Genomic DNA, 23,313 nt, shown 5'->3' with positions numbered 1-23,313 from the left:
GGGTCTATCTATATTTAAATCTTTGGCATTGGAAAATGTTTCAAGAGTCCATCAACAGCTGTCCCAGAGATCATCATAACCTCTTGTAATTTCAGAACATCTGGAAAAGATTACTGGCTCCTTTCTAATTTCTTCTTTATCTCATGGTTAGCTCAATCTTCAAATACCCGATGTATATAATATGGATTTTTAAAGTGCTGTTTCGTTCTTAATATAAAACAGCATATAGTATTCTATTTCTATGAGTTCCCTGGGGATGAACTCCCAGGGATTCACTCATTCTTTTTTGTTTGCATTCTTTCTCCTTTACCTGCGTATGGTATGGTCCATTAATGTTGCCAAGAAATAACATTGGAGAAATGCATCTCTCTGACATACTGTGAATGTGGGATTCTGCAATGCAAATGAAAAACATATCAGAAAGCACAAGTCCCTCCCTTGATCATCAGGGAAATTGGAACATTAAGCAATGATTTTCTCTAACACTCTCTCTCTGTGCCCTCCTCTCTCTCTCCACCTCTCTGCACTCCTTTCTCTCCCCCCCCCCACCTCTTCCCTACATTCACTGACCTCTGTTTAGCAGAGAAAAACTGCAGCTTGGGAATGAACTGAGTAAATGTAGATACAGTAACAATAGCACTGGAGAACAAAGACTTTGCTTCCTGAACACCTTTGGATGCATTTTATGGATTTTTGGCTTCTGATCATGAAAATGACCTTAAAAATTTCCTATCATATACTTTTTTTTAAAAGATATAACCTATTTTTGTGATTTCCTGTCATATTTTAAGTCTACTTCAAGCAGACAAAACCACCAAGTGCCACAAGTCATTGAAATAAATTTTCTGCATTTGAACTTAAGACGACTTCTCTGCTGGTCTTGGTGCAGTCATTGACGAACATGGTGAACTGGGTCATGGTGACCACACAAAAGCAGTATTAGGGCAACTGGAATCCATCAATGTTGGCCAACCATTGTTGGAGACTGACATGAGAGGCACCAGATGCTGAGTACAAACAAAAATCAGCGGCAAAACATTTTTAGGTCAGTTGAACTAATGCAATGTGTCACCATCATTATGCAATTAAACATGCTAAATTTAATAAAAGTTAATTTTATGTTTCTTCAACTTGCTACGTGATACAGCAAATCTGAAATTATCCTGGTGTTCAGCTTGAAGTTGTCTGCATAATCCATAATATTTTTTAAGGAAACAAACCTTGTGGAAAAAAGACTTGTTATTTTAGCAAAATTTATAATCAAGTGGTGGTGTGGCAATCCCTTACACTATTTTGTATTGTTTAAGTGTCATAGCTGTTAAGGAAGAAATTGATTAACATCAAAGCTCTACTTTGCAAAACTAGAAAACCAAAGGCACTAAGTTTTTTTTTAATCTTTATGTTGGCACAGTAGTGGAGCTGGTAGTTCTGCTGTCTCACGGCTCCAGTGACCTGGGCTCAATCCTGATCTTTGGTGGTGAAGATTGCACATTCTTCCTGTGGCCATATGGATTTTCCCTAAGTGCTTCAGTTGCTTCCCAGATCCCAAAAATATGCAACTTGATTGGTTAATCAGTAAGTAGCCCCTCATATGTATGTAAAGGGTAGAATCTTGGGAATCATTGGAAAAGTGAGGATTTGTGTAAGATTAGGTTGTATAAGAGATGGTTGTCAATTTCGGAAGGCCCGGGGGATCACTCTCTGCTGACCACTGACGGCTCTACCATTGAGGTTGTCAAGAATATCAAGTTCCTTCATGTGTACTTGGCGGAGAATCTCACTTAACACCAGCTCCATAGCCAAGAAAGCCCAGCAGTGCCTCTACTTCCTGCGAAAACCAAGGATAGTTCATCTCCCACCCTCCATCCTCTACAGAGGATGTATTGAGAGCATTCTGAGCAATTGCATCTATGCCTGGTTTGGAAACTCTACCACCTCAAGCCATAAGACCCTGCAGAGGAGAGTGAAGTCAGCAGAAAAGATCATTGGGGACTCTCTTCCTACCATGACGGATATCTACCACGCACGATGCACACAGAAAGCAATAAACATTGTGAATGACTCCACCCACCCCTTGTGGAAACTTTTCTCCCTCATACCTTCTGGAAGGAGGTACCATAGCACTTGTGCTCTTACTCCAGATTGGGCAACAGCTATTTCCCCCAAGCCATCAGGCTCTTGAATGCCCAGAACATGTGGATAGTGGACCCTGAAATTTTATTGTATATGTCTTAACATTTTAACTTCTACTTTAACTTTGATTTACATAAGTCTGCTCCGTGATCCTGGAGAAACGCTATCTCGTCTTTACCATGCAATGCTTGGTATGAAGATCAAAAAGGTGACTTGAAATAAGTGTTTGATGGTTGATGTAGTCTGTGGGCTGAAGGGCCAGCTTCCATGCTGTATGAGTATGATTCCAAAGCTAGGATTTATTTTAATTTTGGTTCCTTGCTTTTCCCAGCTACAGAGAGTATACCCGATGATCTGTTATCCAGCTGATTAACTTCCAACATTTTTCATCATGTTTTAACTTGAGGAATTATTTAAGCTAGGAAAAATAACTATACTGAAAAAACAATTACAAGTTGATCTTATCCACATGTAGAGAATTGGATCAGACTTATCAGATTTCATTTTTGGAATGAGGCCTACTTATTTTGTTTTAACAATAACCCTATTTTGATGTCATGTATGTACTCTGACAATAAATTTGAACTTTGAACTTGAACTTTAAATTCAATGTTTATCAAAAAAAGGTCTCATTATGTTGACATCTGTTTTAATCATTAATCTTAATATTAACAAAAAGCAATTCCTTAGTCCTCAACCAACATATCAACATTCCTCATCACAGTTCACTATTTTATGCCTTTAAAATCCTTGTCAAGTCCCAACATGCTTTATAGACATTAAGCTAATTTTTGCAGAGAGATATGGTGATGTTCAGTTCGACAGTTTTTTGTGGTGTTAGTTAGGCCTGATGGCCTGTTCTCTGTTTTCTTTGAACAGAGAAGAAGAAAATAATGTCTATCTATAGATAAACTTATCAATACTGCAATATGCAAGTACTGTGTCTTGAAACTGGAAGAGTGATTTGCTGAATTACAAAGTTAAACAAATTCAAAATCAGGAAAGGTGAAGTGTAGGCATTTTTGACCTATATTCCACTCGGTAATAATTTTTTGCATTGCGCCTATTGAGTTGAACTCATATGGAACCTATCCAAAATAAAATAAAATGGATAATATCGATTAAAAATGAACATGGAATAATAATGGTACAGTGGAAAGGATTTAAAATGGACCGGAGAGGCACATTTTTCACACAAAGGGTGGCAGGTATATGATATGGCAGGTGTATGGAACAAGGTGCCAGTGGAAGTGGTAGAAGTAGAGAGAATTATAACATTTAAAAGACATTCTGTGCAGCCATTCTCAACTTTTTTTGGTTGTGCCCTCTTAAGACTCTGCTCAAAGTTTATGGGCCCCCTTCCCTGTGAAGCAGTCAAGTTGAGTTGGCCTCCATATTTTGTCTCCTACTAACTACATAAAAATTCACAGAGAGGGAAAGACTGTCATATACATACATACAGAAGCACTGAAATTCTTATTTGCTGCAGCCAAACAGGTCCTTAAGATATACCAACTACAATAGTATGCTTTCAAGTACCACAATATGGCAAGACAGAAAAAGAAATAACAAATATGAAAGGATGGTTGGCTAGACATTGATAGTTGCAGTTAATGGGAAAAAAAAACATTTAAGTAGCACAAAACAAATCTTTTGGTGATCTTGGACAAGCTTATGGTTAAGAAAGTATGGAGAGATTCAAAAGTCTCCAGAATAAAATATATTATATATAAAGTGTGTGTGTGTGTGTGTGTGTGTGTGTGTGTGTGTGTGTGTGTGTGTGTGTGTGTGTGTGTGTGTGGCGGCATGCCGTTAGGCAGGCGAACCGGCCCCACTTGTAACACACACAGCGGGGCAGCCAGCCAAAATGGCGCCGTCGGGGGTTTCCCCTTCAACCTCAGAAGCCCATGCTTGGGGACCCATGTGACACCCTGGTGACATCAGCGCCCCCAGTACGATTCTCAGTCAGGTCTGGGCAGGGAGTATAAGGCCAGCCAGGCAGCCTGCAATAAATCAGTTCTGCTCACTGAGCTCAACCCGTCTGGTTGTGTGTTATTTCAGTTAGCAGTGTAGCTGCCGCTACAATATATATATTATATATATATATAAAAAACTGTGAAAAGGTTCAACTATTTGTTCAAAGTTCAGATTGATTGTCAAAGAGTGTACACATGACATCACATACAATCCTGAGATTCTTCTTCCTATGAGCCAGGGAGAATTTTAACTTATTGGTAGTGAAAAAAAACATTCTCAAGAAACAATACGTAAGCAAAAGAGAAATGTAATGAAGTGCAAACTAACTGACTGTGCCATAAATAAAATGAATAAATATTCAGTAATAAACAAGTCCCTGATTGAGTTGGTTGTTGAGGAGTCTGATGGTGGAGGGGGAGCAGCTGTTCCTGAACCTGGTGGTGAGTTTTGAGCACCTAGACCCCTTACTGTACGGAAGCAGTGATTTTTGTTGCTCTCCGGTGGGAGCGTTCCCTGTAGACTTTCTTGATGGGGGGAGAGTTTTGCCTGTGATGTATTGGGCTGCGTTCACTCTATTTTGCAAGGTTTTCCACTCAGTTATTTGTGCCCCCATACCAGACTGTGATGCAGCCAGTCAGCACACTTTCCACTACTTCTGTGGAAGTTTGCCAAGGTTTTCAACGTCTTACCAAACCTAAGTAAACTCCTGAGGAAATAGAGACGCTGATGTGCTTTCTGCACGATAACATTCGTGTGTTGGGCCTAGGAAAGAACCTCCCAGGATGGTGTCTCCCAGGAATGTTTAAATTTGCTCACTCCCTCCACCTCTGATCCTCCAGTGATCACTCATTTGTATACATCTGGTTTTCCCTTCCTAAAGTGAACAACTAATCCTTATTCTTTAGTAGAAAATATTTCCTTATTGAGACCCATCTTAAAATAAAGTTTTGTATCAAACTATTTTATTGTACAGGTTAAAAACTAACAAGTTTACAATTCTGTGTTCAAAATGTTTCAGTTTTCAGCTTTGACATTGAGTTTATCTTGGATTAAATAGATGTTTATTTTCATAAACAACTCAGTCTGACAAAATCTAAAATTAGCTTTCTGCATTTCATTTGAAAGAATCTGGAATTCAGGTCTTAAAATACATTTTGAACCCACTGTGTAATTCCCACAAAAAGGCAAAGGAGAGATGAAAAATTTACAACATAGGTTTCTAATTAGTACATTAAAAATATTATTATAAATGCTTGAAACAAAAGAATTTAAAAATGTAGTTAACGTAAACTTGCTTTTTTGTTTGTATCTGTGATGGGATGAAAGTTTCATTTTGCTCTCTGGATGGAAGGATGCCGTATGAAACAACGCCATCTTCAAAATATGGGCCACACAGTTAGCATAATGCTATTACAACTCCAGAGACCCGAACGAAGCTTGTACAATCTTCCTGTGTCTGCGCAGGTTTTCTCCAGTTGCTCCAGCTTCTTCCCGCCTTTCAAGACGTATGGGGTGTGTAGGTCGATTGGGGTATTTGGGCGGCCTGGGCTCGTGGGCCGAAAGTGCCTGTTACCATGCTCTATGTCTAAATTTTGGTATGTTTTGAAGAGTGGGAGGAAACCGGAGCACCCAGAGGAAACCCTTGCAGACACGGGAAGATCAAACAAACTCCTTACGGACAGTGCTGGATTTGAATATAACAGCTATAACAGCGTCGTGCTAACCACGCCGCCACAAAGATTCAGAGTTACTGTTACGCAGTTTTAGCAAAAAAATACTTGATTTAAAACAGTGATGGATCAGTTGGAACTGGGTGTTGCTTGTTCACTAAACACATTTTAATATTGGCCAATGCATATTTGTTCCAATTCTAAATTCAAAGAAAGCACTCTGCAACATCCCAGTAAATATAAGAATTCTCTCATTGGTTAAGAAATAGACAGCACAAGCCTGGATATTCATTCATTAAGATCATGGCTCATCTGATTATTGCCCCCACTTTGCTTTCCCACCTAACGTCTACAACCCTCAAATATTTCCTAATCCAAAAACCTCTCTCGGCCTCAAATATATTCAGTATTCACACTTCCCTGGGAAAGAAAATTCCAAGATCTCACAACCCTTGAAGAAGTTCTTTCTCGCCTCCCCGTTCAATATGTTTTCATTTATTCAAGTTAAATGTGTCCTCAATCTAGATTTTTTTTCCCCCCTCAGAGAAACCACTCTAACAAGCTCCCTTGGAATTTTGGTCCAATAAGATCATCTCTTAATCTTTCAAATTCCGGGAAGAAGGGTTTTATCTGCCAAATCTTTCCTAAAGAGACATCTTGAGAAGTAGAAATTCTGCATGGCCCACTGGGAAAAGAATCTCGAGGTTGTATGTGATGTTGTGTAAATAATCTGACAATAAATTTGAACTTGGTCATTTAAGGAACCAATCAAGGACCATTCCTGCTGTGTGCCACTTTTTCCAGAAGGTGCAATACCTGTACTTTCACCTCTCCCTTCCACCATCAAGGGACCCAGAGTCTTTCCAGGCATTCCAGTGATTAACTTGCACTTTTTCCAATCTCATTCGTGCTCTCAGCATTCACAATCTGGCTTCCAGGCAGACTGAGTGATCACTATGGATAGCACCCGCTCAACACCTTGAAACAGGGTAAAGAGCTCCAAAATACAATGGCTGATAGAATTAATAGCAACAGGCAGATTTTAGACTTCTATGAGACATACCCGCCTCTGTTGTGCCGCAGATTGTGCTTGGATATTTTGTATGGCAGTGTCCGTTCTCCCAAGCTTTCCAGGTTTCTCACCACAGCTCCATTTTCTAGCAGTGCCTCAACGGTACGCCGCAAGGCAGCAGCTGTTTCCGGCTATGAGAAAACAGCAAGGATGGGTACATGAAAGGGAAGAAAGATGAACAGAGAAAGTATCAGTGCAAGTGCAATGTTGGCAATTCCAAAAAAACCTTTCAATGCCTTATTTGAAAGGAGCAAGCATTGTGAACTATTTGGTTTAGAGGAAAGTTCTAAATATTGCATTGACTTGCATAAAAATAACATATTTTAGATATCTATTTGAAAGATTTGAAGAATGGAATCGTGCAGTCATCTACCAGTAGATGACTAAGGTGATTGTGAGAGTGGACAATCAGGTAGAACCTCACCTTCCAGTTAATGACTTGAATAGCAAATCTATAGAAGGTGGCAAAGTTCTCTGCCTCAGTGTCAGAGAGCCATGGAACTGTACAACATGGAAACAGGCCAACTTGTCCACATCAACCATTGGGCAACCTCCTACATGAACCTCAATTCACAGCACTTGGTCCATATGCCTGAGTGATTCAAGTGCTCATCGGGACATCTCTTAAATGCTGGCAGTGACCCAACTTTAATCACTCTCAGGCAGGGTATTTTGGATATTTTTATTCCTCTTGGTTAGGAAGGCTCCCCTCATAATCCCGCCAAATCTCTTCCCCCATACTCTATAACTAAAGGACATACACTTATCTAGCTCTGATGGGTGGTAGGGGAGGGCGGGAAAGTTTGCTGTTGTTTACACTATCTAATAGCTCACATAATTTTATACATTTTCCCTCTTCCACTCCAAAGTGAATACAGAACTATTCCAGTCTCTCCTCAGTACCAAAATGCTCTATCCCTGACAACATCCTTACACCTTCAAGGATCTATGGACCTGTATGTCAAGGTCCCTCTGATCCTCAATATTCACTATAATTCTACTTTTCACAGTTTATGTTCAAGTCTCATGAGAACACCAAAAGCCTCACTATTTCTGGATTAAACTTCATCTACAATTTTTTTCAGCCCATTTCATCATGTACATCTCTTCAGCCTGATTTTATCTTCCACATTATCAAAAGCTCTGCTAATCTTCATGTTATTTGCAAGCTTACTGAACATGCATCCACACCAACTTCCAATTATGTATATTTTAGAAGAGAAATCAAAACGGATACATATCAATATTTCTGGTAACTCTCAAGGGAGATTTTAATATTGGGCTGCCATAACATATCAAACCATACACCATCTAAGAAGAACAATTATTTGCAAAATGCTAACAATCCAGGAACAACGGTCTTTTTGATGTTAAATGGGGACAAAAAGCAAAATTAAAATCAGGGATTGTACTACAAAATTATTCCTATCACACAATGTTGAACGAGTCTTGAAAGAGTAAAACATCAAGATAAGGGATTGCAGAGGTGATAAAATATAACTTAGGAAATATTCTAAGATTCTCAGATGGGTTTTTTTTGTTAGTTTTTTTAAAAAAAGTAGGTTAGGTGGGGTTTTTTTTTAAACTTTTCTGTCTTCATCCAGTGTAATGAGCGCAGTGCAGGGGGTCCAAGTTTATACTGTTTGAAGTTTTATATGTGTGTGATATTGTATTTTCAGTTTCATTTTCTTTTTCATTGTACTGTATTTATTATAAAAACCAATTAAAAAAAAAGAAAACATTCAGAAAGGAAATACAATTCATATCAATTACTTGAACTCCATTGTTAAAACCATCATAGAGAAAAATATACCCAAATAGTGAATGTGTATGTGTGTGTGTGTGTGTATCTCTCTCAAATATTTATATGTGTAAATATTATTTATTGAATTAATTATAAAGTCATGATATATTCATGTAATTACAGTATATCATGTTTTGTCACATTGAAATGAAGAACCTGCATTGTTGCAGGTTTGCAAAAGCAAAGATAATAAACTCCTTGGATTGGGCCACTCTGTTCAGAATCAATGCACATCTTTTAGGTCGTCCCAAGGATTAAAGATGAGGTGCTCCCACAGTTTCAAGGGCTCGGAGGTATCGCACGAGGCCAACGTGGAATCGTGGATTTTGCACAAAAGTGCTCGGCAGTGTGGATGTGTTGTTTCGAGTAACACTCTCATTCCACTGTTTGTTGTGCTTCTGTGACCTCCATATGCATGAACATGACATCCTCCAGCTGACCCAGAGTACTCTTTCCCTCTTTAAAGAATGGCACAGTTGGTGTAACGGTTAGCGCAACGCCTTTAGAGCGCCAGCAATTGGGACTATAGTTCGAATCCCATGCTGCATGGAGAGTTTTCCCCGGGAGCTCTGGTTTCCTCCCACTGTTCGAAATGTACTAGGGGTATAGGTTAATTGGGCAGCACAGACTCGTGGGTCGAAATGGACTGTTACCGTGCTGTATGTCTAAATTAAATTAAATTAAGTAGTCATAGCCCAGCATCTCCCAGGATAGTGCTATTGCATTTGAACACGGGTTTTTTGAGAACATCCTTGAATCTCTTTCCCTCATAAAATTTGAAAAAGTCTATCTGTTTTGGGAGTTTGATGTTGGGCATGCAGATAATGACCACAACCAAGCCAAATGAATATCATTAAGGGTTCAATGCTGGAGATATTGACCTGAGATAGAGCACTGACATCGATTCACTAATCCTGCTAATTGATTTGGAGAACTTTGCGGAGATTGCATTTGTGGCATCTCCACGATGCTTTGAGATATCACCTGTTGGTAGCAAAGTTTCTAAAGCACGTTGAAAGCCTGAGATCACTCTACCGGGTCAACCACGTGTTGAGTTGGATTTGAGGGACTGATCTTGAAAAATACTTTTATCATTGATCGTGCTGGTATACTGAAAGTGAAGTCATTGCTCCAATGCTTTTTCAAGCTTTCTTGCCACAGTACTGCACCCCACTCCATCAAGCTTTCCTTTTCAGTGGGACTAATCTTCAGAAAACTATTCAACCTACAACCCCTCCACTAAAGAACGAAGATCATCACACCAGCAGTCTCCAAGGTGCTGCCATCACTTCCCTTGATTCTTTTAAAATTAACAAGTGAAATCTATTCAGACCAGGAGATTATCTGACTTTCAATACCTTGTTTCATATCATTCTTTATTTTAAAGTGTAATTATATTATTGTAGTGGCTCACCTGAACAATAAGCAAACCAGCTCCAGCAGCCACAGGTAAGTCCGCAGCCAGTAGCATCTACGGAGATGCTCACCGCAGGGCAAAGCCATGGCCTGGAAGTTGACGACATTTCCGCTCCGCTGGGGTGCTAAGGATTCTGGGACTGGGCTCCCCCCCCCCTCCCCTACCACCCATCAGAGCTAGATAAGTGTATGTCCTTTAGTTATAGGAGTGTGGGGGAAGAGATTTGGCGGGATTATGAGGGGAGGCTTCCTAACCAAGAGGAATAAAAATGTGAGATTTAAAACCAGTAAAGCTGGGTAGGTCACGTCTCCAGAATGGAGGTCCATCGCCTTCCCAAGATCGTGTTATATGGCGAGCTCTCCACTGGACACCGTGACAGAAGTGCACCAAAGAAGAGGTACAAGGACTGCCTAAAGAAATCTCTTGGTACCTGCCCCACTGACCACTGCCAGTGGGCTGATCTCGCCTCAAACCGTGCATCTTGGCGCCTCACAGTTCGGCGGGCAGCAACCTCCTTGGAAGAAGACCGCAGAGCCCACCTCACCGACAAAAGACAAAGGAGGAAAAACCCAACGCCCAACCCCAACCCACCAATTTTCCCTTGCAACCGCGTCTGCCTGTCCTGCATCGGACTTGTCAGCCACAAACGAGCCTACAGCTGACGTGGACATTACCCCTCCATAAATCTTCGTCCGCGAAGCCAAGCCAAAGAACTTATTACAGAACTCTGCAAGACTCGGTGTGTTCCTTTCAGCTTAGTGGCTTAGCAGCCACATTATAAATCTAACTGTCTGATATAATGTCCACCTGATCTAATAAATTTTTTTTTAATTATTTAATATTTCTGTTAATGCTTGTGATTAACTTTCCTGCCCCTCCTTTAGGAGCCCCGTATCCATTCCGCCTTTTCATTTTTTTTGTAGAAAATGTTATATTCCCAAATAATTAAACCTGAGGATCTCTCTACCTTCCAGATTTCAAGTTCTGGCATGATTATAATCTGGATTCTTCTTCTCGTTCACATGTTTGCGCCTTTCATTAGTCTACGGTATCTGATAAATGGTTAACTTGTTTTCTAGTGAAATGTATTTTTCCCAGATTCCGCAGAACTCTATTCTAAGTGCTGCCCATTTCTGTTCCAAATCATTGGTTGCCAATTTGCACGGTCTATTTTGCTTTCCAAAATTGTTTTCCCAGGCTCCAAAACTTGAGTTTTCTTTAACCCATTGACCTGATCTTTGTTGAACCTTTTGTCCTTTCAATTGTCATGAAGCTTATTCCATTGTGGCTTCCATTCCCACTTCCTCTACTTCTCTGGGTCACTCGGCATTACCAGATCAAGCAGAGGTTAATTGTTCAAATCATTTAGTGACTGGATTAGAAAGAACTGATGTAAGAACCTCCTTCATTTACCTCTCTGGCCAATTTATTTTAAGATGCTTGAAATTTCCCATAATTATTGGTCTATTCTATAGTAATAGATTTCCATGTGTCTGTCCACCTTTCAATTATGAAGATAACAACAGTAAACAGGAGTAAGCTGTTCATATAATTTAATGAGCCCACAGCTAACCTGCAACTTGATTCTGTGATCTAATCTTCTTCTATTATTCTTTAATTTCTTTGGTTAACAAAAAATCTACCAAACTCGGGTTTAAAATTAATTGACCTGGTTTAATCAGTCAATGATCATTATGTACATGTTAGCTAACTTCATTCCTGATTTTTTTTTATATATACAACATATCCTCAGTGAAGGTTGTTGGCCTTGTCAGTGATGTTCAGATTCTGAGAAAAGCAGTAATTTTTCAAACCAAATCTAATCTTTGTCCTAGACCAAGACTCCCCAACTGCTCAAAGAAATTTCTCTTTATCTCACTGCCCAGTTCTTCCTAATATCTTGAAAATTTCATTCAAATCAATTACACATCAAGGAATACAATCCTAATTCATTCTCTCTCCCCTGCACCATGAGGTGCTCACATGAACTATCCCAAATAATGTGATTGCCCCCATTTTCTTTTCATATTTTTCTACTTCTATCAACTCAAATGTAATCTTGTCTGCTATTAAGCACCTTGTTTGCAGATCAAATGAGGAAAGTAGTATGAGAAAATCTGAATATGCCACAAGACATAAGAATAAGTGTGCATTAGGCAAAAGTACAGGTGTGCAATGTGCAAATAAGAGGGTGAAACTGACACCAAAACGTGAAGTGGTATAAAGCTGCAATGAAAGTTTTATATCTGAAGGGTTCATTTTCATTTACCTCACAGATACTGTCTGAGCTGTTGAGCATTTCTAGCCTTTACAGTTTTTTTTTCTATAAACCTGCACCAGTATAATGTTCAGTTCTTCATTGTTTTAACTATTAGAATCCCTCAAATTTCCAGGACTGCTCAAAATTAAATTGATATTGACCTGTTGTAAATTACATTTGTTAATTGCATTCACTACATTATTTTCCCATGTGTGCCATAATAAGATATGCTATAATTTTATTAAGCTTGGACTTCTCAAAAAATGGGATAGTTCAGGATGTTTAACATATTAAAATAAAACATGTCATCTAAAATTTCTTGCTTTTTGGTGTTCACTTCAGATTTTTATGACCCACACAGAATAAACAACTCCACATTACACAAGTTTTGTTGTATGAATAATACATTTCTCTAGTTAAGGGAATCTTAACTGTTACAGAGTTCTGTGTTGTGTATTGGCCTATGTGTTGTGCGGTTTTGTGTTGAAAAGTGACAATTTCCCTTAGAGAGCCAAGATGAAGGTGGGCTGCTGAGAGAGTGGGAGATGGACTGGGCATGTGCAGAATATGATCTAAAAATTTCTGGACTTGCAAAACAAACCTGGAAGACTAGACTGCAGCTCTGGACTGCTTTATATACAAGGTCACTGGGATGACCTGTGCGCGCGCGTGGTCTCTCTCAAAGATCTTTTGTCTTCAGTTTACCAAACAAACTGAATTTTGTTTATGATCTGTGCTTCAGTTGAGGTCGAAGTTTTGTGAGTCTTGTGTGTTTTGTGTCTAAGTTTTTCTGTGGGCTGGTTGGAAGAGTAGCTTACACTTTAATTACGTATGTTATACTTAGGCTGGGGAATTTATTAGTTTTACGCTGTTATAGAGATTTGCATAGTAACCAGTGGGCATTGTTATAAAAGGAGGATTTTGAATTAAAGTTTGAACGTGAAATTTTGTTAATAAAGTAAATGTTCATCTTAAAAGAAAAAGTGTATATCATGGCTATTGTGATTTATGGTGTGAAAAAAAAAAAAAAAAAAGTAAATGTTCATCTTTATCCCTGTGTGATAGGCCTTCTTTGTGGTTGCTGGTTTGATCTTGTAACACGAGGTACAGACAGCAAATCAGCAATATAATTGTGGATCAGTCATAACCTTATTAAGTGGCAGAACAAGGGCTGTTTTAATTTCTTACCAAATGTTAAAAATGCACTTCAGCTGGCTGGGGAGATGTTGCAATGCCCTTTAACATGCACCAGACTGGTTGTCACAGATTCTCAGCTCCAAAACTCTGGAATTCATGCCCTCAAGCACTTTGTCCTCTCTTTTGAATAGCCCCATAAAATTGCACAAGGAAAATGTTTACACAGTGAGTGGTCAAGGTCAGGAACGTACTGCCAAAAATAGCAGCATAAACAGGTTCAATTGTCGCGCTCAAAAAGCTGGACAAGTATTTGAAAAGCAAGTATTTTGAAGGCAGGGGAACAATACTAGTTCCCTTATCGAACCAGTGCAGATCTGACAGGGCAGTTGGCACAAGAACACGTGTTTTAATTCACATTAAATAAAAGGCAACAAAACATAATGTTGTGCAGTTAGAAAAAGGCATGAAATGAAGAGAACCACAATGAAATTACTAGTATATTGCAGAAACCAGAAATAATCTAGAAACTTACAGCAAGAAAAATCAAAAGAAAACATATTCAAAAGTCCAGAACAAAAAATGTAACCATAACATAGAAAACTAGAGACCTTTCACAGCATGGATCGAGATCCTTTGGTACAACTCATCCAAACCCATCCAATTTGCTGAGCTAGTCCATTTGCCTGCATTTGGCACACATCCCTCTCAATGTTATTTAAAAATTACAATTATACCTGCTTTTAACATTTCTTCTGGTAGTTCATTCAACATAATCTTTCCCCTCTCAGTTATCTCCAGTTTTACCTTCCTCGCTTTGGGAAAAAGACTATGACTATTTATTTTTGTATTCCATGATTTTATATACCTGCACAAGGTCATCTCTCAGTCTCCTACACTCCAGGGAGAGAGTCCTAAGCTATTGGCCTCTTCTTATAATAAAGCCAGGATGTTTCAGTAACATCCTTGTGAATCTTTTAGAACCATAGAACAATTACAGAACAGAAACAGACCACATCGGCCCCTCTAGTTTGTGCCGAACCATTTTGTTTGGCCTAGTCCCAATGAACTGCACCCAGCCCATAGCCCTCCCATCCACGTACCTGTCCAAATTCTTCTTAAGTGTTAAAATTGAGCCTGCATTTACCACTTCAGCTGGAAGCTCATTCCACATTCCCACCACTCTCTGTGTGAAGAAGTTCCTCCTCATGGTACCCCCAAAATTTCCCCTTTCACCCTTAAACCACGTCCTCTGGTTTGTATCTCACCTACCCTCGGTGGAAAAGCCCTATCTACATTTACTGTCTATCCCCCTCATAATTTTAAATACCTCTATCAAATCTCCCCTCATTCTTCTCTGATCCAGGGAATAAAGTCCTAACCTGTTTAACCTTTCCCTGTTAACTAAGTTCCAGAAGTCCAGGCAACATCCTAGTAAATCTTCTCTGCCTCTTTCTATCTTATTGACATCTTTCCTGTAGTTAGGCGATAAAAACTGTACACAATCCTCCAAATTTGGCCTCACCAATGTCTTATACAACTTTACCATAACATCCCAACTCCTATACTCAATACTTTTATTTATTCAGTCCAAGATGCCAAAAGCTTTCTTTACAACCCTATCCACCTGTGATGCCACTTTCAAGGAATTATGTATCTGTATTCCTAGATCCCACTGTTCTACCGCACTCCTCAGTGCCCTACTATTCACCATGTCCTTTCTTGGTTTGTCCTTCAAAAATGAAACATCTTACACTTATCTGTATTAAATCCCATCTGCCATTTTTCAGCCCATTTTACCAGCTCAATCCCTCTGCACTGTCCACAACACCTCCAATCTTAGTGTCACCTGTAAACTTGCTGATCCAATTTACCATATATATCATCCAGATCATTGAAAAAGATGACAAACAACAATGGTCCCAGTACCAATCCCTGAGGCACATCACTAGTCACAGGCCTCCAATCTGAGAAGCAATCATCCACCACTACTCTCCGGCTTCTCCCGTCCAGCCATTGTCGAATCTAGTTCATTTCTTCACCGTAAATACCTAGCGTCGGAACCTTCCTGACTAACTTCCCATGCTGGACCTTGTCAAAGCCCTTATTAAAGTCCATGCAGACAACATCTACAACCTTTCCTTCATCAGCTTTTCTTGTAACCTCCTCGAAAAACTCTAAGATTTATTAAACACAACCTACCACGCACAAAGCCATGTTGATTATCCCTTATCAGTCCCTGGCCATCCAAAAAATTGTATATCTAATCTTTTAGGACACCTTCCAATAATTTACCTACTATTTCCTGGAGCCTTTCCAGCTTAATGGCATCTGTCCTACACAAATGGTCTCAATATTTGATCAATGTCTTGTAACACAGAAGGGCAAAAGTTGAAAATTTACTGACCTGAATCCATTTTCCCTTGAATGTTACCTAATCTGCTAATTCAGACATTTTCTGTTTTCACAGTTGCAAAGGGTACATCAAATGCCTTAAGTTCTTCAGAATACCAGCATTTGATTGAAATTTAGCATATCATCTAAATTGCAGATTTACAGTCAGAGCTTTACAACATGAAGCTAGGTTCTTCATCCCAACTTTTTCATACCAGCCAAGGTGCTGACTTGATGTAGTCCCATTTGCCTGTATTTTGCCCAAATCCGTTTAAATGTTTCCTATATATGTACCTGTCTAATTGGCTTTTAAATGTTGCAATTGTACCCATCTCTACCATTCCTCTGAGAGTTCCACATTCCCACCACCTCTTTTTTTGCAATGTGGATTCCTCCCTGAATTCCCATGCCTGGTGGTGAGTGTGAAAAAACACAGAGAACAGGTTAACAGTGGTCCAGTGTGAACAGCAAAAACAGCTTCTTTAATTATTTCAATGAACAGCCAATTTACAGGTTAACCAATATGAAAAGGGCTAATGTTTGAAAAGGGAGGAGTGGATAAACCAGGGCAATAAGGCCAATTAATTTAACTTTGGTATCAAAGTGTTGGAATTAATGAGCAATGAGCACAGATTAATCTAGAATGGTCATCATATCCTTCTGTATCCGTTGCACGACAGATAAAGGAGAGTTGATGGATGTTGTTTATTTGGATTTTCAGAAGGCATTTGACAAGGTGTCACACATAAGGCAGCTAAATAAGAAAGGAGCACATGTTATTAAGGAAAAGGTACTAGCGTGGATAGATTCACTGACTGGTAGAAGGCTAAGAGTGGGTGACTGATATTCTATAGGGGCTGGTGTTGGGCCTGCTCCAGCACGGTAAGAGCCCATGAACCCAAGCTGCACAAATACACCCATGTGACCAATTAATCTACTAACCCCATACTTAATTGGAACATGGGAGGAAACTGGAGGACCAAGAGGAACCCCATGTTGACATGGGCAGAACATACAAACTCCTACAGACAGCACCAGATTCAAATCTGGATTGCCTGCATGTAATAACATTGTGCTAACCACTGCACTAACCGTGCCGCTGTGTAAATTATTTCATGACAGAATTGATGGCTTTTTGGCCAAGATTGCAGATGATGCATGGATATTGGAGAGGCAAGTATTGCTGAGTAAGCAGGGAGTCTGCAGAGGGATTTGAGCAGGTTGAGAAAATAAGCAGAGAAATTACCGATAAAATAAAGCACAAGGAAGTGGACTTTGGTAGAAGGAATTAAGATGCAGAATATTTTCTAAATGGGGAGAAAATTTAGAAAGTGGAGGTCCCACATAGCTTAGAAGTTATTAGTATAGATTTCCCTAAAGGTTACCTTGCAGGTGAGACAGTCGCAAGGAAGGAAAATGCAATATTAGCATTAATTTTGAGAGGACAGAATATAAAAGCAAAGCAACGGCTTTATAAGGCGTCGGTCAGACATTTGGAGTATCGAGAGCAGTTTTGCGTCCCACACCCAATGAAAGATGTGATGACATTGGAGAGGGTCCAGAGGAGGTTTTTGACAATGACCCTGGGAATTAAAGAGTTAACGTGAAAGGGATGTTTGATGTACTTGCTCAAGTTAAGAACGAGAAGGATCTCATTGAAACGTTCCGAATATTGAAAGGGCTGGATAGAGTGGACATGGAAAATATATTTCAAGTCGTGGGAGTCTAGGACCAGAGGACACAACCTTCGAATAAAAGGACGCCCCTTTAGAATACAGAAGAAAGACTGGTGCCCTCTGGTAGTGAACGTGTGGAATTCAGGTTATTGAGTAAATTGTAAAGCGGAGGCTGATAGGTTCCTGATTAGGAAGGGTGTCAAAAGTTATGAAAAGGACAGGAAAATTGAGTCTTAAGGAATTGGGTCACAACTACGATTTGAATAGTGGAGTAGAAGATGGATCAGATGGCCTAATTCTGTTCCTATCTCAAATGGTCTTATGCACCATAATTTTGAAGAAATGTATCATCCTTAGTCTTGAGAAAGCGGGTTCTCAATTTACTCGGGCCTTCTTTGAACTATACATAAAATTGTTTGGTGACAGGAGATTGGGAGAGGGAACTCTTGACAGTAAACAGTATATTGTCAAGAAAGGGTACTGGTAAAATTAGTGGAAACAAAAGTTGGCAAATCCCCTATACGCGATAAATGTTTTGAAATAACTCCAGAGATTATGCATTTGCAACTAATAGTTGTCCTTAATTTCCAAGATTCTATAAGATTGAGAAAGTACAAACGATGGAGATATTAGTCTGACAACAGCTTCTGTAAAATCATAACAAATGGAACCAGTCACCCACCCCACCCCCAAAACCATCATCTTTGCTGGCTTTATTAGAGCATGATAGAATCCATTCTTAAAACACTGAAAATCATAGTACATTTAGGCAGACAACATTCCTTTATGAAGAGAGATAAGGCCTCCAAAATCAACTTGTCCATGACTGCATGGCAAGAAAGCAGCAAAGAATGGCTTAAAGTAAGGAATCATTTTAGTGGGAAGGCAAATGGAATATGGCAAGAAAGCAGCAAAGAATGGCTTAAAGTAAGGATTCATTTTAGTGGGAAGGCAAATGGAATATGGCAAGAAAGCAGCAAAGAATGGCTTAAAGTAAGGATTCATTTTAGTGGGAAGGCAAATGGAATACTTTTAAAAATCAAGAAGCGAGTTTTTTTTAAGTTATAAATTTAGACATGCATCATGGTAACAGGACCTTTTGGTCCATTAGCCCATACCGTCCATTACACTCAATTGACCTACAACCCTCGGTATGTTTTGAATGATGGAAGGAAACCAGAGCCCCCCCCAGGGAAAATTCAGGCAGACAGGGGGAGAATCCTTACAGACAACTTGGGATTCAAACCCCAGTCCTGAATGCTGCAACAGCATTAAGCTAACCACTATACTAACCATGTGGAACCGATTGCACAGAGACTTGTGCATATTTAGATATGAAATGCAAAGTTAATTTGCAGGTGCAGAAAATACAGGAGACAAATTGCATCATGTTTTCTTGAGAAATCTTGTTGAGACACACCCATGTCCATTGGTATCTAGTCTTCAAAGAACAATGTATATTTGTCTATACTTAACCATAAATTCATAAATTGATTCTTCAATTAAAGTGTTCTATGAGAGATGGTGGGTAGGATTTGGCCTAAGATCATAGGCATACAAAAGAATGGGAGATAATATAATTTTATGTATAGTTCAAAGAAAGCCCGAGTAAATTGAGAACCCGCTTTCTCAAGACTAAGGATGATACATTTCTTCGGAGGGATGTTTTTCTGGGAAATTCTATAATCCAAAGGGCTACAGAGGCTCATGTGCGAGGGAATACAACCATACTTTGAGTAACGTCTGATCACAGATACATCCGAGGTCACCATAAGGGCTTATTAAAATTTTTTAAATTTACACCAGTACTGACGTTGGCAGGCGTTAGCGGACATTAAGTCACACATTTGACCTGTGGGCTCAAAAGCCAAAACAAAGTGATTGCATTACCATCCGTGTAATGGTACACAGCATACAATTTAGAACAGTTCATATGTAATTGAATTCGATAATATGTACTTTTTATTGTTAATACATTAATGTGTACTCTATTTATGAAAAAAATACTGCACATAACACTTTTCTAGTCTCGATAGCATACAAGATACCAACATCAAATCACATTCCATGCGGTCTCTTGTTTGCGTGTTATCTCGTTGGCCAAATTTCATCTGAAAATATACCGTGCATCACGCCCCCGAAACACCCCAAAGCAAGCCTCGGGCAGTATCAAAGAAGAAAAGCAGTGCCCTCAATTTGGAAGAGACATACAGTCTTATTACTATTTTTACCTGTGTATGCATATTTTTATAGGTACTGTGCAGTATTTACATTTTATTAACTATGGTATTTAGACATGTATGTACAATATAGAGGTTTAGGTGAACATGTATTTGTGTCATGGTATCTTATGTTGTACAGTATATTTCATCTACAATGATCGACTTACACCAAAATCGATTTGCGTCCTCGTTTGCAGAACATAACCAGGACACAAGTCAATGCATGGCTGTATATTCAACGACACCTTTGGGTACTAAAAGGATTAAGGTATATGGCAATTGGATCAGAAAGTAGATAATCTCCCATTAACAGCTATATGGAAAATGCAAGTAAAATTTTGACTTTTATCATTTCGCACATTGCCAACTCAATGACAATAGAATTGTCAGGTATATTACGGAAATAAGTCCATAGAGGAAAAAAAAAGTGAGTAAAAACAATGATGGAGAAACTTAGCAGGTCAAGTGTGTAGTTTATATAGTAAAGACACACAACCAACATTTCAGGCTTGAGCCCTTCATCAAGGATTGGTGTTTTACATCAGAAAGGCGCAACAAAATTTCTGTGAATTGTACACTGCTTTCTCGACACTAAGCAATATCACTAATACTCAACTTTACATCTGAACACATCTAATTACAATATAAAATCTGGGAAGAACTCAATTAAAACTTGCTCTAATTGTCATTCAATCTGGAATTATTCCACTATTCCCATTGGTTTTATACCAATGAAGAGTGATTTTATTAAAATACCAAACTACAACTAGCGCAAAAATAATTTACCAAGAAACAAACAAATTTGCCAAGTACTGTACTATCAATTTAGATGTGAAAGAGGAATCAGCCTTACAATTAGTGAACATTAGCTGCTTTCAGGTGCAACAGGGGATTCTTGGAGCAGGATATTATACCAACTGGAGAAGGGTTAGGTAGGTAAACCTCCTGGCTGGGTTCTCCACTTTCAGGTGGCCACCCGACAGCCGCACAGGAGTACAATAGGCTGCTTTACAGTCGGGTATTGTGGCTACTGGCTCCTTAAGCCTAATCTGCCTTTGCAAATCACAATCAACTCTCTAACCCAAATCTAATTTCATACATAAAAATAGAAAATGTGAGGAACATCACAATCTGTGAAAAGAGAAATAGAGTTAATGCTTTTATCAGAATAGGATCACAGTCCGTTTTATTACATCATTACTAAACGAGTTATGTTGAAGAATCTTTAACCCAAATCACTGTTCGTCTTTCCACAGATGATGTCTGACCTGTAGCATTTTACATTTTTATTTCAGATTTCCTGCATCTGTAACTTTCATTTACTTCCTTGCTCAGTTTTCATACCCTCAGTTTCTAAAGACTCAAATAAACATTTTGATCTCAGCAGGGACTGAGGTACAAAAAAAACTAACCATGTGATGCCACCAATTACTGCATTATTAGAAATCAGGCAACTTTCAGAGAACTTCAAGCAATTGACTATATTCTTGCGTGCAATAAACTTGAGATTTTTGACATTTTCAACATTCCAAATGTTTTTTCTTGCTATTATTTCCTCTTTACTGCTCTTTCTATACCTAACGACTCATCATCATTCGCCAGATTTGTTTCATTTTCCCAATTTTCACCAACATGCTGTCTGTTTCCTAATCCAGCAATTTAGAGCAAAAATATACATAATGAAAAGTTTTTAAAAAACACAACTCAAAATGGCAAGTTGGAAGATCAAACAGAATCTGGGCAATCAGCTCTCATCCCTCAAGGGCAGTGTACTTTGATATAGATGTTAAAAAAAATACAAAAAGAACTGTGTAATGCAATGAAAATTTAAATATCCAAGCTTCAGTTAAAAATTTGCATCTTAGTAGCTCCAAATTCATAAACTGCAGATTGATTTGTCAGGATCAGGTGGCACCCCTCCACCATCAGACTCCTAAACAAATTCAATTTGACTTATTTAAAGACTCTTGCTTTTCTCATTATCTTTTGATCCGCAAAGATAAAGCAATTAACATCTGATCTGAGAACAATCAGGACATTTTTTTCCCCCAGCTCTAGTCTACACCTGTGGAACTGAGTTTGACAATACCATCCACATAACAACAACCTCACACTCAGACGATTGTGGTCTTGCTGCCATTAGGAAAGAGGTGTAGACTCACACCACCAGGTTCAGGAACAGTTGCCACCCCTCCACCATCAGACTCCTCAACCACAAACTCAATCAGAGACTCATTTAGGGTCTCTTACTTTGCACGTTATTTATTAATGAATATTTATTTTCTGTATTGCACTGTCAGTTCATTTGGATTCCTTTCTTTGTTCACATTTTTCTCTTTTGTACAGGTAACTTTTCTTGAGTGCAGTAATTTGCACAACCATTAAGTAGAAATTCTGCCTGGCCCTCAGGAAAAAGAATCTCAGGGTTACATGTAATGTCATGCATGTACTCTTGATAATAGATCTGAACTTTGAATGTTGAGATCAGAATTGGAGAACAGATGTCTTAGTGAACTGTAGGGTAAGAGTACAGAGGTAGCAAGGAGCAATAAAGGAATTGGAAATCTAATTGTAATGTTAATATTAATTTGTGGCATAATCAGGAGTCATTAAGTGCAGGATGATGGGCAAATGTAACAATTCCACTGATAATTGTAGCAGGATTTTTAATTACCAGGGTTATATGAGAGAGATTGCTAGGACTATATCTTTGGCACAGACTATACCAATAAGGGTGTGGCTGAAGGTTTTAGCTGGAGTATTTTGTCTGAATACAACAATGGGGAGATTAAAAAAAAATTATTAATTTTTCATGAGTTTCAGACTTTGTTTGCAAAAAGAGTGGCAGAGAGGATCAATGGAGTCTCCCTTTGCCCCCTCCCCCATCGAAGTGATCTACCGGGACCATTGCCTGAAGAGGGCACACAAAATCAGTGAACCGGTGCGGACTCGAAAGGCCAACATGGCCTGTTTCTGCTCCGTAAATGGTTATATGGTTATAAATGAAAGTTGAAAAAAATCTGTTTTCCCATTTTCCAAGAATATTGGATTTAATTACTCTATGAAACTAATTCTATTAAACAAAAACAGTAAACATCCAACTTTCAGCACCTCTGGTAGCATTTGTGGAGATAAAGGTCAATATTTCAGGTCAATGTATTTTCCTCCTTAAATGCTACTCAATCTTCCAATATTTACAGTACATTTCAGATCAGAAGCAAAAATTGGAGCATCAGAATTTTACAATGCGTAGCACAATCTAGTACTGGTAGCGCTGCCACATCATGGCTCCAGAAACTGGTTCACTGCTAATGTCCAGTGCCATCTGTGTATAATTTGCCCTAGACCATGTGTGCTTCCTCTGGGAGCTACAGTTTCCTCCCATATCCTGACAACTTGTGGGTTGGTAGGTTAACTCGGTATTGAAAATTGACCACACTTGTGACTGGTAGAATCAGAGGGTGGTGGTGGTGAAGGGAATGCAGAGATTAAAATATGTTGAGGATTACTGTAAAAATATCAACCTGGAGCTGGTGGACTAAAGGCTGTTTAAT

The 23,313-nt window shown here is 39.0% G+C and overlaps 1 protein-coding gene across 1 annotated transcript in view; it reads right to left on the bottom strand.

Annotated features, from left to right (window-relative positions):
• The window catches only part of mrps6 (mitochondrial ribosomal protein S6), a 54,419-nt gene that overhangs the window by 10,545 nt on the left and 20,561 nt on the right, over positions 1-23,313 (bottom strand). The window contains exon 2 of the mRNA XM_069888995.1: positions 6,844-6,983. Coding sequence (XP_069745096.1) covers positions 6,844-6,983 — 140 coding nt within the window. The remainder of the gene's footprint in view (positions 1-6,843; positions 6,984-23,313) is intronic.

Source organism: Narcine bancroftii, chromosome 7 (genome assembly GCF_036971445.1).
Source record: "Narcine bancroftii isolate sNarBan1 chromosome 7, sNarBan1.hap1, whole genome shotgun sequence".
NCBI lineage: Eukaryota > Metazoa > Chordata > Chondrichthyes > Torpediniformes > Narcinidae > Narcine > Narcine bancroftii.
This window is presented reverse-complemented; position numbering and strand designations above follow the sequence as displayed.